The following is a 13,831-nucleotide window of genomic DNA, read 5'->3' as shown; positions in this document are numbered from 1 at the left end:
GAGTGGTGAGATGTGGAACTCGCTACCACAGGGAGTGGTTGAAGCGAACAGTATAGATGCATTTAAGGGGAGGCTGGACAAGCATATGAGGGAGAAGGGAATAGAGGGTTATGCTGATAGAGTTAGATGAGGAAAGATGGGAGGAGGCTCGAGTGGAGCATAAACGTCGGCATGGACTGGTTGGGCCGAATGGCCTATTTCTGTGCCGTATATCCTGTGTAATCCTATGTAAGCAACTATCGCAAACAACTGGGATCTCAGCAACAACAGACGTCACTCCATTTCTTGAAAATAACAGCACCGTACACTACCAAGTTTAAAGGCGAGCAGAAGTGATGGAGCAGATAACCTGATTCTCAGAATAATAAAATACTCGAGAGCTTCACTTTCACTGCCTTTCAGATCTCCGAAGTAAATGACTGACTTGCTGTCTCTCTCCCAAATGTCTACACACAAAACCACGGTTCACAACCATTGAAACCAAAGTCAGGTATAAATTATATGAAAGTGGGGTGGGGGGGGAGAATTACCTTGGAATGGGTTTGATAATACAGGAAACTCTCGTTTAAACGGCACCTAATTATCCGGAATTCTCTAATAACCTGCAAAATTCAGGAACAGGTTTTGAGGCTTCCGTATACTGAATAATTGCGGCTGTGTAACCGGGGATCTCGTACCTTTTGTTGTGTACCCATGGCTCCTGCACCTCTGGTTGTGTAACCGGGTCCCCTGTACCTGTGTTACGGGGCTCCAGCACTTCTGGCTGCGCTACGGGGCTCCAGCACTTCTGGCTGTGCTACGGGGCTCTCGTACCTTGGGCCACTGTCACTCCATGTAGTACAATATGCTTTACATGCGTGTGCAGCTCTAACATTAACCAACTGTAAACTGTGGGTGGGTTCTACCCTGTCTGTCAGCTCCTGGTTATTTGCGTTCGGTTGGAGGCGATTGTTTGGTAAGTTCCCAGCTGCTCAGTGGCAGATGTTGGTTCTATGCTGCCGTGCCTGAACCACGAACTGGTAGGATTCAGCGTGCCCCCTCCCCCCACCCCGAGAGTCCCCACCAGGCAAGTTCTGGAGGTTAGCAGGTGCCACCTGGAGAGATTCTGAGTCAAAGGTCGGCCAGCGTCTCTCCTGATCACCCCTCTGTGCACCGCTACAGGAACAGCAGTCCAGAGGTAGGCCTGGGGCTCAGCAAAGCTCCGACAGGCAATAAATAATGGAGAACGAAGATCATTGATTTTTGGATTATGTTACTGATAATTTTAAATGGATGATAATCACCTCTTTTATTTTCCTGCCCTCAGGTTTTTATATTTTGCCGGAGCCCAGAATGGACTGAGGATCCAACATGGCTTCACATGAAGGGAAAATTCCCTTAGCTCTGATTTGCCCATAACAAATGAAGAGGATGTGGAACTTAAAGTGGTACCAGATAAATTCAGGTTTACGTCCCAGGCACCTCTCACCCGCAGAATAAACAGAAGAGCCTAAATCGTCTGCTGGCAGAAGCGTGGCACACCTCAGCGGGACATGCTCCTTCCACTGGCATACGCCCCTGGTCTGGGCCAGAGGGTCATTTGCATTTTCCAGGTGAGTTTTCCAGCCTCTTCCAGGGATTCCAAGGGTTCGGGAGGGGTTGTGGGGGGGCGGGGACAGAGATTGACTATGGTAAGTCCTGGTGGCCACGATCGATGGCAGAGGTTTATTGGCCATTTTGATTTTAAAGGGACCCTCTGCTGCCAATAGCAACCTGCACACCAGGGATGGACAGGATGTGGTCCCTCACATCCAGCCCTACTATTGTGCAAACGACAGAAGATACGTTGGATGGCATGTTTCCATCATTTGCATAACATTTTACAATATCCGACCATATATAGGCAGATGGACTGTATGCCCCCGTCACTTCCAGCAGGAAATCCTGGAAATGGTGAGCACCAGAGAGGAGCCAGCGGGTTTAGGGCAGCTCCTGGGCAAAACTCCAGCGGAGAATCTGGGCCAGTATCTCACCAGTGAGAAACAGCAGCATGTATACCAAGATCTCCTTGATCACGCTGATGATTACAAGGCAGTTCATTAGGGCAGATGCCCTCTTTAAATATAGTATGGCAGAATTCAAACCTCACTGTGCTGGATCTCACAGGCAGACTGTGCACAACAGGAGGGAATGGCGTTGGTACTTGGAGTGCTGGCCAAGTCTTTGCTATACAACACTTCATCATAAACAGGTTTTACTCTACTTTGCAAGTGTTACTTTGACTAGGAGCATAATTCCTTATGTCGTTCTGAGACCAGATAATATCTATCCTACTCTATGATACTATTCACTGATTGACCAGCACAAGTATATCGCCGATCCATCATCGTCACTGGGTCAAAATCCTGGAACTCCCTCCCTAACAGCACTGTGGGAGTACCTTCACCACACGGAATGTAGCGGCTCAAGAAGGCGGCTCACCGCCACCTTCTCAAGGGCAATTAAGGATGGGTAATAAATGCTTACCTTGCCAGCGATGCCCACAACCCATAAACAAATTTTTAAAAAAGAGATAGGAGGTATCAGCCATGGCTCAGTGAGCAGCACTCTTGCCTGAGTCAGAAGGTTGTGGGTCCAAGTCCCACTCCAAAGACTTGAGCAGAAAATCTAAGTTGACACTCCAGAGTAGTATTAAGGGAGCGCTGCATTGTCAGAGGTGCCGCCCTTCAGATGAGACATTAAACTGAGGCCCCATCTGACCTCTCAGGTGGACATAAAAGATCCATGGCACTATTTCTAAGAAGAGCAGGGAAGTTCTCCCCGGTGTCCTGGTAGAGTATCCTTCAACCAACATCACTGCGACAGATTATCTGGTCCTTATCTAGCTTGTGGGACAATTGTCCAAACTGTGCACAAATTGGCTGCCGCATTTCCTACACTTCTATAGTGACTACACTTCAAAAGTACTTCATTGGCTGTAAAGCGCTTTGGGACGTCCTGAGGTCATGAAAGGTGCTGTTAAATGCAAGTCTTTCTTTCTCTTACCTGGTGGATGCCAATGGAGTGCACATGAGTGACGTTCCAATCCACGTCGGGGAGTGGAGAGCCCGATCCGTTACACGTCACCACCGCGTCCTCTCCCGCTTTCACTGTCACATTACTGTGACTCACGCTGATCTCCGGCAATTCTACACAGCAGAAAAAAAAGCATCTGGTGAAGGGAAACCCTTACAGATTAAAGCACTTGTGTCCGCAGCAGCGGAAGGGGGAGGGAACAAGGAGATTAAAGCAGGAGGTGAGACACATAAAAAAATCTTCTGCTTTAACCGTGTCAGAATCCTGTGTCTGAGACAGAAGCTGCTGGAGGTCGTACAATAGGACCACTCCGTCGTAATATTCTACACTAAAACCCGGGACTCACGAGGTAGAGATAATCGACAGGCTAAAGGGACTGAACATCAACAAATCGCTTGGGTTGGATGGCGTATATCATAAGGTGCCAATTATGAAAGAGACATTTAAGGTTCCACAGGGCTAGAAGCAGCAAATATAGTGTCTGCATTAAAATGGGGATCAAATATGAGGCCGACATCTATCATTATCAATGACAGGTCAAAGAATAGGGGTAAGTTGGAGAAGAACCTGTACAACAATAGCTTAATAAAGAACATTCAGCATGGAGTTAGAAGGGGTGGGTCTTACCAATAATCACAGAATCATAGAATGTTACAGCACAGAAGGAGACCATTTGTCCCGTTATACCTGTTCCAGTCCCTGCCATACCCCCATTTCTTCTTTTTCAAGTATTTGTCCACTTTCCTTTTAAAAGCTATTATGGATTTTGCTTCCTCCATTGTTCCTGGCAGGGCATTCGATGTCCTAACAACCTAAAGCTGAAAAATAATTCTCCCAGTCTTTCCTGTCATTGTTCTGGTGAATTTTATGGCCTCTAGTTACCATCTCACTAATCAATGGAAACAGTTTTTCCTGATTTACTTTATCAAAGTCCCTCATAATTTTCCAGTATCTCTGTTAGATTTCCTTTTAGCCTTCTTGACTCTAATGAAAAAGAACCCCAGTTTCTCCTCATTACTAAAGCCTCTCATCCATGATATCATCTTACTGGATCTCTCTTCACCCTCTCCATTACCTTGACAACCACCCAAAAGAAAGACACCCAAAACTGGGTACAATATTCTAACTGTGGCCTAAGCAATAATTTGTATAGGTTTAGCATTACCTCATTGCTTTTGTACTCAATGTCCTTTTTAAAAAATAAAACCTAGAATCCATATACTTTTCTTAATTTAAAAACAGTTTTATCAACTTATTCTCCATCTTTTAAAGATCTGTTTATCTGAACCACTAATTTCTCTGTTCCTCTACTGCTTATAAAGTTTTACCATTTATGATGAAGTACATAGCTGATTTCCCCCTGATACAATTTATTTCTTGAAGCATATAGCACAGAAGGAGGCTGTTCGGCCCATCGTGCCTGTGCCGGCTCTCTGAGAGAGCTACCAATTCGTCCCTTAGTGTTAGGGGGGATTAAATACGTGGGGTTACGGGGATTGGGCTTGGGTGGGATGGCTGTCGGTGTAGGGACCGGGTGCTAGGGTTTGGATGATCAGCCATGATCTCGTTGAATGGCGGAGCAGGCTCGAAGGGCCGAATGGCCTACTCCTGCTCCTATCTTCTATGTTTCTATTCCCCTGCTCTTCCCCCATTGGCAAATGTTTCCTTTCTAAGTATATATTCAGTTCCCTTTTGAAAGTTACTATTGAACCTGCTACTTAGACTTTTATTAATCTTTTGAAAAGTTCCACATGAAAGACTCCTAATTAAACTAGAAGCTGAGTGAAACCAGGCTAGAACATAGGACTGGATAAGAATTTTGTTGCAGGATAAGAAATAGACTTAACCCGTGAGAGGAATGACGACCGACTGAGGGGATAACATAAGAAATAAGAAACAGGAGCAGGAGCAGGCCATTCGACCCCTCGAGCCTGCTCCGCCATTTAATGAGATCATGACTGATCCGATTTTGGCCTCAACTCCACTTTCCTGCCCGCTCCCCATAACCCTTGACTCCCCTGTTGCTCAAAAATCTGTCTATCTCAGCCTTGAATATATTCAATGACCCAGCTTCCACAGCTCTCTGAGGTAAAGAATTCCAAAGATTCACGACCCTCTGAGAGAAGAAATTCCTCCTCATCTCCGTCTTAAATGGGCGACCCCTTATTCTGAGACTATGCCCCCTAGTTTTGGATTCCCTGATGAGGAGAAACATCCTCTCAGCATCTACCCTGTCCAACCTCCTCAGAATCCTATTGGGAAAAATTGAGTCGTGCCCCCTTTGGGGCACTAACTTTGCCAGGGCGCTACTTTTATTGTCCCGAAAAAATTAGCGCCCCCGCAGCCAAAATTCATCGGTAGCGCCTCAAGAGAGAAGCGGGGTGTTACTGGAAGCGCCACGCCTCCCTCTTGGGGCGCTATGGGGGAATATCGCGGCACTATGTGCCGCAGCGCCACACGCTGTGGCATGTCGTGCCGCAGTACTGCAGGCCTTCCACCCCTTCTTAAAGGGGAGGGGCCAAGACCCGGGGCCCAGCTGGGCCACCAGGGATCGGAGTGCCGGCAGAAGAGCCCGGCACTCAAGAGAAGGGTCGGGCTCATGGAGCGCAGCAGGCACTCCGCGGGGGGGGGACTGCTCAGGAGGCCGAGGACAGCAACGGGGGCAGGTGCTGGCAGATGGTCAGCAACAAAAATGGCCGCCCAGCACCTCGCCTTTAATTAGCGCCGCCCCGGCCGCAGGTAGGGCCCCCTGACCCCATGGGACATAACTTCTGGCGGTAAGTCAGGGGGCGCTACCGAAGATCGTGGCTGGGGCACGAGCGGGGCGCTGCGCACGGCATTGACATCATCACCGGCGGCGTAGTGCCACAGGGCGCTAACGGTTACCGGCGCCGCTAACCTCCCACTGAATTTTGCGGGAGGTGTTGGCGGCGCCCTGCCCGGGGGCTAGTAGCTTTGCGCCCCGTTGGGCTCTAACAGGAGGCGCAAAGCAACCGAATTTTTCTCCCTTTATGTCCTCCTCACATCTTGCTTTCCCGCCTATCTTTGCATCTTCTGCGAATTTGGCTACAATACACTCTCTTCCTTCCTCCAAGTCATTAATATAGATTGAAAATAGTTGAGGCCCCAGCACTGATCCCTGTTGCACCCCACTTGTTACAGATTGCCATCCTGAAAATGACCCATTTATCCCAACTCTCTGTTTTCTGTTAGTTAGCCAATCCTCTATCCAATCTAATATATTACCCCCAACACCATGAGCTCTTATCTTATGCAGTAACCTTTTATGTGGCACCTTGTTGAATGCCTTTTGAAAATCCAAATACACCACATCTACTGTTTCCCCTTTATCCACCTTGCTTGTTACCTCCTCAAAGAACTCTAATAGATTTGTCAAACACAATTTCCCTTTCATAAAACCATTGTATTACGATTTTCTAAATGCCCTGCTATTACTTCCTTAATAATGGATTTGAGCATTATGCCAATGACAGATGTTAGGCTAACTGGCCTATAGTTTCCTGCTTTCTGTCTCCCTCCTTTTTTGAATAAGGGCGTTACATTTGCGGTTTTCCAATCCACAGGGACTTTTCCAGAGTCAAGGGAATTTTGGAAGATTACAACCAATGCATCCAATACCTCTGTAGCCACTTCGTTTAACATCCTAGGATGCAGACCATCAGGTCCAGGGGATTTGTCAGCCTTTGGACCCATAAGTTTGCCTAACATGTTTTCTCTAGTGATAGTGATTGGTTTAAGTTCCTCCCTCCCTCTTGCCCCTTAATTTTCTACTATTACTGGGATATTTTTAGTGTCCTCTACTGTGAAGACAGATACTAAATATTTGTTCAATGCCTCTGCCATTTCCTTGTTTCCCATTATTATTTTCCCAGTCTCGGTCTCTGAGGGACCAATGTTTGGGAGTTTGCTGTGCGCAAAGGAGGTATTCAGTGCCATACCACAGGGTCAGTGCTTATGCCCCCTTTTTAACTTCAGCTGGATTCCCCGTTCAGGTCAGAGTTAAAATTACAATCGGGTCTCAATGATGTCACCAGACCGCAGCATGCATATGTAAAGAAGGACCCTGTTGGCTCTGGGCGGGTGTCCTTACTGCCTGCTCAGAAGAGCAGGTTAAAATTGCAGATGTTGCGATCATGGCGGCTTTTGGACAGGTAAGAGGCAGGACAATTTTAACCCCCCACCCGCCAGGTTTCTGCTGAGAGAGTAGGGTTAAAATCACCCCCAATTTAGTAATGGCCAATATAAATGTAATGTAACGATAGCAAAATACTGCGGATGCTGGAAATCCGAATTAACAACAGAAAATGCTGGAAAAACTCAGCAGGCCAGGCAACATCCGTGGAGAGAGAAATAGAGTCAACGTTTCAGGTCGAAACCCTTCGTCAGGACTGAAAAAACACAGGAAATGAAACAGATTAAAAGGCCAGTTTGGGGGCTGGGAAATGGGAATGAAAGAACAAAAGAGAAGTGAAGAGACATTAAGAGGTATTCAAAACCAGACGAGATGGTGATAGGACTAGTGGAGACAAAAGACGGCTCTAGATTAGGTGTGAAATGCGCTGGCAGAATGAGAGGCAGCTGCCATGTGGGAGAGAGAAAAAGGGGGACGGGCACAAAACAACGGTGTGGATAAAAAATATATATATAAAAATGTAATAGGGGCCGAGGTTATGATCTGAAATTGTTGAACTCGATATTGAGTCCAGAAGTCTGTAAAGTGCCTACTCGGAAGATGATCGGAAAATGTAATGTAAACCTGTTTAATTTGCAAACAACACGCAAAAATATAAAAGAACAGTGGGGACCGTGTCTGCAGCTAAAGACTTGCAGAAAAATTTAGATCAGTTATGCACATCAGTTATGCAGATACTGTCTACTCTTCTTAATTCAAAGTTGCTTAATTTGAATTATTCATGAATTCAAATTGGAAAAACTGTGGGGGAAAAATTGCTCTCTGTGCTGTTTTCTTAAAAGTGCTTAATTTGAACTTGCGGGTAATTTAAGTTTTCTTCAAGTGAAAGATGACTTTGAATTAATAGGATTCGATTGTATTTGGGTCAGCAGCACAGGCCCAATAACCTTTTCATCTTCCTGGTGTTTCTTTTATGTTCTATGACCTTCTCAGGAAATTAGCCAATCAAGACACATAGGCCTTGATATTTCTCTTCAGCTCACTGTGCTGGGGCGCAAGTCAAAGACAGGACATCCAAAGTGCACTGCGCCTGACCTGAACTAGCTGGTACTTGTGGGTTTAAACCTGCCCCTGGCAGTGGGCAGAAAGGTAGCCAAAAACAGCAGTCAGAAGATCTCCAGACCAGAGGATCCAATGGGTCCCGGGGGGGGGGGGTGCGTGGGGGGAAAAGAAGGCCCCTTGTCTTTTTAGGCCTTCTCGTGACCTGAGAAGGGGCTTCTTCGCTAACCCCTGAAAATGGGCAGCCAGCTGCTGTTCGGAGAGAAAAATGGGGCAGGAGGAACAGTTAGAATGTCAGCTGTGGCTCAGCTAGTAGCACTCTAACCTCTGAGTCAGAAGATTGTTCAGAGACTTGAGCACAAAATAAAATCTAGGCTGACACTCCAATGCAGTGCTGAGGGAGTGCTGCACTGTCAGAGGTGCCGTCTTTCGAATGAGATGATAAACTGAGGCCCCGTCTACTCTCTCAGGTGGACGTAAAAGATCCCACGGCACTGTTTCAAAGAAGAGCAGGGGAGTTCTTCCCGGTGTCCTGGCCAATATTTATCCCTCAGTCAACATCACTAAAACAGATTATCTGGTCATTATCACTGACGTAAGAAAACTACTAGGCACTTGGTCAGAGTATTAAACAAGGCTTTAATTGACTGTTTCACAACATGGAAGTCTAGTTGTCCTTCACTAGTTCCTGTTTACAAAATGTCCCTGAGCAAGCTGGGCCCATGCCCGAGTATTTATACTCTCCCTGGACAACGCCACCAGCAGGCCACCCAGTATATTACATAAGTCCTTTCTACATGAATGGCACGATTTATGTCATTCACATTGCTGTTTGTGGGAGCTTGCTGTGCGCAAATTGGCTGCTGCGTTTCCTACATTACAACAGTGACTACACTCCAAAAATACTTAATTGGCTGTAAAGCGCTTTGGGACATGCTGAGGTTGTAAAAGGCGTCTTCTTTTTCCTTTTACAATGTCTCCGCATGTTGTAGGTGCTGGTGCTCCCTCCCCACACCCACCATCGTGAAAGGTCACAAGCCAATGTAATGAGGGTGGAGATCCATTTTCGAGGATCTCGGCCCCTCTTCTTTGCGTCCAAAGTGCATTGGAGAGGAATATCAAGACCCTAAAAGCAAATTGGATATTAACGCACAGAATTTAGTTCAGACCAAAATCTAGTCCCGCCCATTGATGTTTTTCGAAATGTTTTCTGATTCCTCTGTTCAGGAATGAGTTTTCTCAGCCATGTCTGAATGATACTTACCGCACTGTGTGATGTTCATCTGGGAGAGGAGGATGTTTGCTCCATCAGTCTTACAGTACAGCTGCTGCCGCTCCAGCTGTGCTTCGCCTGCCTCCTGCCACAGCTGGATCCAGCGGATGTCACAGCTGCAGTTGAATAGGTTTCCGACCAAAATACTGGGAAGTCACAAAAGAGAACAAAGTGTTGGTTCAGAGATTAATCTCTAAGATAGATCGCGCTGCCATCTTTTTTTTCAGCATATAAGCCTCATTTTGTCTAATTTTCACCTATCTCCTTGAACCCCACTCCAAGGACAGCCAAGGGGATTAGACGAGCAACTTTCTCTCACACCTCCACCGATGCTGATCTGACCGCCACACTGATTCTTCCCCTACAGCTCATGGAGATGCACTAGGCCTCTGGAGCAGGTCTCTGAACCAGGCCTTCTGAACCAGGCCCTCTGAACCAGGCCCTTGAACCAGGCCCCTGAACCAGGCCCTCTGAACCAGGCCCTCTGAACCAGGCCCTCTGAACCAGGCCCTCTGAACCAGGCTCTCTGAACCAAGCCCTTGAACCAGGCCCTTGAACCAGGCCCTCTGAACCAGGCCCTCTGAACCAGGCCCTCTGAACCAAGCCCTTGAACCAGGCCCCTGAACCAGGCCCTCTGAACCAGGCCCTTGAACCTGGCCCTCTGAACCAGGCCCTTTGAACCTGGCCCTCTGAACCAGGCCCTCTGAACCAAGCCCTTGAACCAGGCCCCTGAACCAGGCCCTCTGAACCAGGCCCTTGAACCTGGCCCTCTGAACCTGGCCCTTGAACCAGGCCCTTGAACCAGGCCCCTGAACAGACACAGCTGAGATCACTGACTTTGTGGGGAGGGATAGTATGGGGGTTGGCGGGGGGATTATAGGCTGAGTCCACATCGTGTTAGCCCGTGGTGTTAGTCGCTCCAATAACTTGTGTGGTGGCAGCAACAATGGAAACACACACGGCTAGTATTTCCTGCAGACTGTGTCTGAAATATGTTAGTATGAAATGTGCAGAGTTACCAGTCATGCGATACACACAGGAGAGTCTGCACCATGTGTGGGTGCAACCTGGCCGCACCAGGATTGTAACTTCATCTGCAACCCAATTACTACCTGGGTTCAAAAGGCAAGGGCTGTGGGCTGATTAACCATCAGGGGCCAGGAGTAGTGGGCACTGGCCGCACACCCACTGGGGTCGAGGAGTAGTGGGCACTGGCTGCACACCCACTGGGGTCCAGGAGTAGTGAGCACTGGACCGCACACCCACTGGGGTCGAGGAGTAGTGGACACTGGACCGTACACCCACTGGGGTCGAGGAGTAGTGAGCACTGGACCGCACACCCACTGGGGTCCAGGAGTAGTGAGCGCTGGACCGCACACCCACTGGGGTCGAGGAGTAGTGGGCACTGGACCGTACACCCACTGGGGTCCAGGAGTAGTGAGCACTGGACCGCACACCCACTGGGGTCCAGGTGTAGTGGGCACTGGCTGCACACCCACTGGGGTCGAGGAGTAGTGGGCACTGGCTGCACACCCACTGGGGTCCAGGAGTAGTGGGCACTGGCTGCACACCCACTGGGGTCCAGGAGTAGTGAGCACTGGACCGCACACCCACTGGGGTCCAGGAGTAGTGGGCACTGGACCGCACACCCACTGGGGTCCAGGAGTAGTGAGCACTGGACCGCACACCCACTGGGGTCCAGGAGTAGTGAGCACTGGCTGCACACCCACTGGGGTCGAGGAGTAGTGAGCACTGGACCGCACACCCACTGGGGTCCAGGAGTAGTGGGCACTGGACCGCACACCCACTGGGGTCGAGGAGTAGTGAGCACTGGCTGCACACCCACTGGGGTCGAGGAGTAGTGAGCACTGGACCGCACACCCACTGGAGTCCAGGTGTAGTGAGCACTGGCCGCACACCCACTGGGGTCCAGGAGTAGTGGGCACTGGCTGCACACCCACTGGGGTCCAGGAGTAGTGGGCACTGGCTGCACACCCACTGGGGTCGAGGAGTAGTGGGCACTGGCTGCACACCCACTGGGGTCGAGGAGTAGTGGGCACTGGACCGCACACCCACTGGGGTCCAGGAGTAGTGGGCACTGGCTGCACACCCACTGGGGTCCAGGAGTAGTGGGCACTGGACCGCACACCCACTGGGGTCCAGGAGTAGTGAGCACTGGACCGCACACCCACTGGGGTCCAGGTGTAGTGGGCACTGGCTGCACACCCACTGGGGTCCAGGAGTAGTGGGCACTGGCTGCACACCCACTGGGGTCCAGGAGTAGTGGGCACTGGACCGCACACCCACTGGGGTCCAGGAGTAGTGGGCACTGGACCGCACACCCACTGGGGTCCAGGAGTAGTGGGCACTGGACCGCACACCCACTGGGGTCGAGGAGTAGTGGGCACTGGACCGCACACCCACTGGGGTCGAGGAGTAGTGGGCACTGGCTGCACACCCACTGGGGTCCAGGAGTAGTGGGCACTGGACCGCACACCCACTGGGGTCCAGGAGTAGTGGGCACTGGACCGCACACCCACTGGGGTCCAGGAGTAGTGGGCACTGGACCGCACACCCACTGGGGTCGAGGAGTAGTGGGCACTGGACCGCACACCCACTGGGGTCCAGGTGTAGTGGGCACTGGCTGCACACCCACTGGGGTCCAGGAGTAGTGGACACTGGCCGCACACCCACTGGGGTCGAGGAGTAGTGGGCACTGGACCGCACACCCACTGGGGTCGAGGAGTAGTGGGCACTGGCTGCACACCCACTGGGGTCGAGGAGTAGTGGGCACTGGCTGCACACCCACTGGGGTCCAGGAGTAGTGGGCACTGGACCGCACACCCACTGGGGTCCAGGAGTAGTGGGCACTGGACCGCACACCCAATGGGGTCCAGGCGTAGTGAGCACTGGACCGTACACCCACTGGGGTCGAGGAGTAGTGGGCACTGGACCGCACACCCACTGGAGTCCAGGGGATTTTGGTAGTGGAACAAGCAGCCACTGACACCAGGAGGCACAGATTGTGTAACCACTGGGGTCCAGGGGAAGTGTGCTACAGGTTAGGAAACCAGAACTGATATTACGTGAGGAACCTCCACATTCAGGATGTAACCATAATGAATAGAGACACTGAGTTACTGGAATCAGAGTGTTTCCCTTTAAATAAATGGGCACCGCGATGTACTAAAGATACGGATGCAGGTTGGCATTTTTGCAGCAGGCAGCCAAAGGAAGCAGATGTCGGCTGAACAATCAGGAACTAAGACATCAGCTGTGCCGAAGTAAGTTTCTTCGTATAAAAATCAACGGCTGGAGCAGCTGCCAATGGAAAGTGAATAAATAGAATGGGATGGGGAGAAAAAGGAGCGAGACCTGGATAAAGAGGAAGGACAGGGAATGTCAGAGAGGAGGTAGAGAAGGAACGAGCGGACACAAACAGGGAAAGAGAGACAGGCAAAAGCAGAGTCAAAGACAAAGAGAGGAAAGAGGGCGCACAGACAGGGAAAGAAAGGAGAGAAATAGAAAAAGAGAGAGACAAGGAGAGAGAAAGGGAGAGAGACAGAGGAAGAGAAGAGAGATGAGAGACAGAGAGATGCGACGAGAGGGACAGAGCAGGGACAGAGTGGGAGAAGGAAACAAGAGCGTAAAGAGAGACAGAGGGAAGTACAGAGAAAGAAGAGAGAGGCAAAGGGAACCATGTAAGGAGCAGAGGGGCCGATAATTCCTTAGCTCTTCTAGTACTGCCATTTTTCAATCCTCTCTTGCTTCAGGTGTGTTGCCGGAGAACTGGAGGACTACTAATGTGGTAGCCTTGTTTAAAAAGGGAGAAAATGATAGACCTAGTAATTACAGGCCAGTCAGCCTAACCTCGGTGGTGGGAAAATTATTGGAAAGAATTCTGAAGGACAGGATAAATCTTCATTTAGAAAGACACGGATTAATCAAGGATAGTCAGCATGGATTCGTTAAGGGAAGGTCATGTCTGACAAACTTGATTGAATTTTTTGAGGAGGTAACAAGGAGGGTAGATGAGGGTAGTGCATTTGATGTAGTGTATATGGACTTTAGCAAGGCTTTTGATAAGGTTCCACATGGCACGGTCAAGAAGCTAAAAGCCCATGGGATCCAGGGCAAAGTGTCAAGTTGGATTCAAAACTGGCTCGGAGACAGGAAGCAGAGGGTAATGGTTGATGGGTGTTTTTGTGACTGGAAGGCTGTTTCCAGTGGGGTTCCGCAGGGCTCAGTACTAGGTCCCTTGCTTTTTGTGGTATATATCAACGATCTTGACT

General features: G+C 49.6%; 1 protein-coding gene across 2 annotated transcripts in view; it reads right to left on the bottom strand.

Annotated features, from left to right (window-relative positions):
• Positions 1-13,831, bottom strand: part of LOC147100008 (NT-3 growth factor receptor-like) — a 945,826-nt gene that overhangs the window by 392,381 nt on the left and 539,614 nt on the right. For both annotated transcript variants that reach the window (XM_085968572.1, XM_085968573.1), the window contains exons 5-6: positions 9,531-9,685; positions 3,025-3,167 (exon numbers count right to left, since the gene is read on the bottom strand). In XM_085968572.1, coding sequence (XP_085824698.1) covers positions 3,025-3,167; positions 9,531-9,685 — 298 coding nt within the window. The remainder of the gene's footprint in view (positions 1-3,024; positions 3,168-9,530; positions 9,686-13,831) is intronic.

Source organism: Somniosus microcephalus, chromosome 27, assembly GCF_052327205.1.
Source record: "Somniosus microcephalus isolate GS21.2 chromosome 27, FLI_Smic_1.0, whole genome shotgun sequence".
NCBI classification, from domain to species: Eukaryota; Metazoa; Chordata; class Chondrichthyes; order Squaliformes; family Somniosidae; genus Somniosus; species Somniosus microcephalus.
The sequence above is the reverse complement of the archived record's forward strand: the minus strand, read 5'-3'. Positions and strand labels throughout refer to the sequence as shown.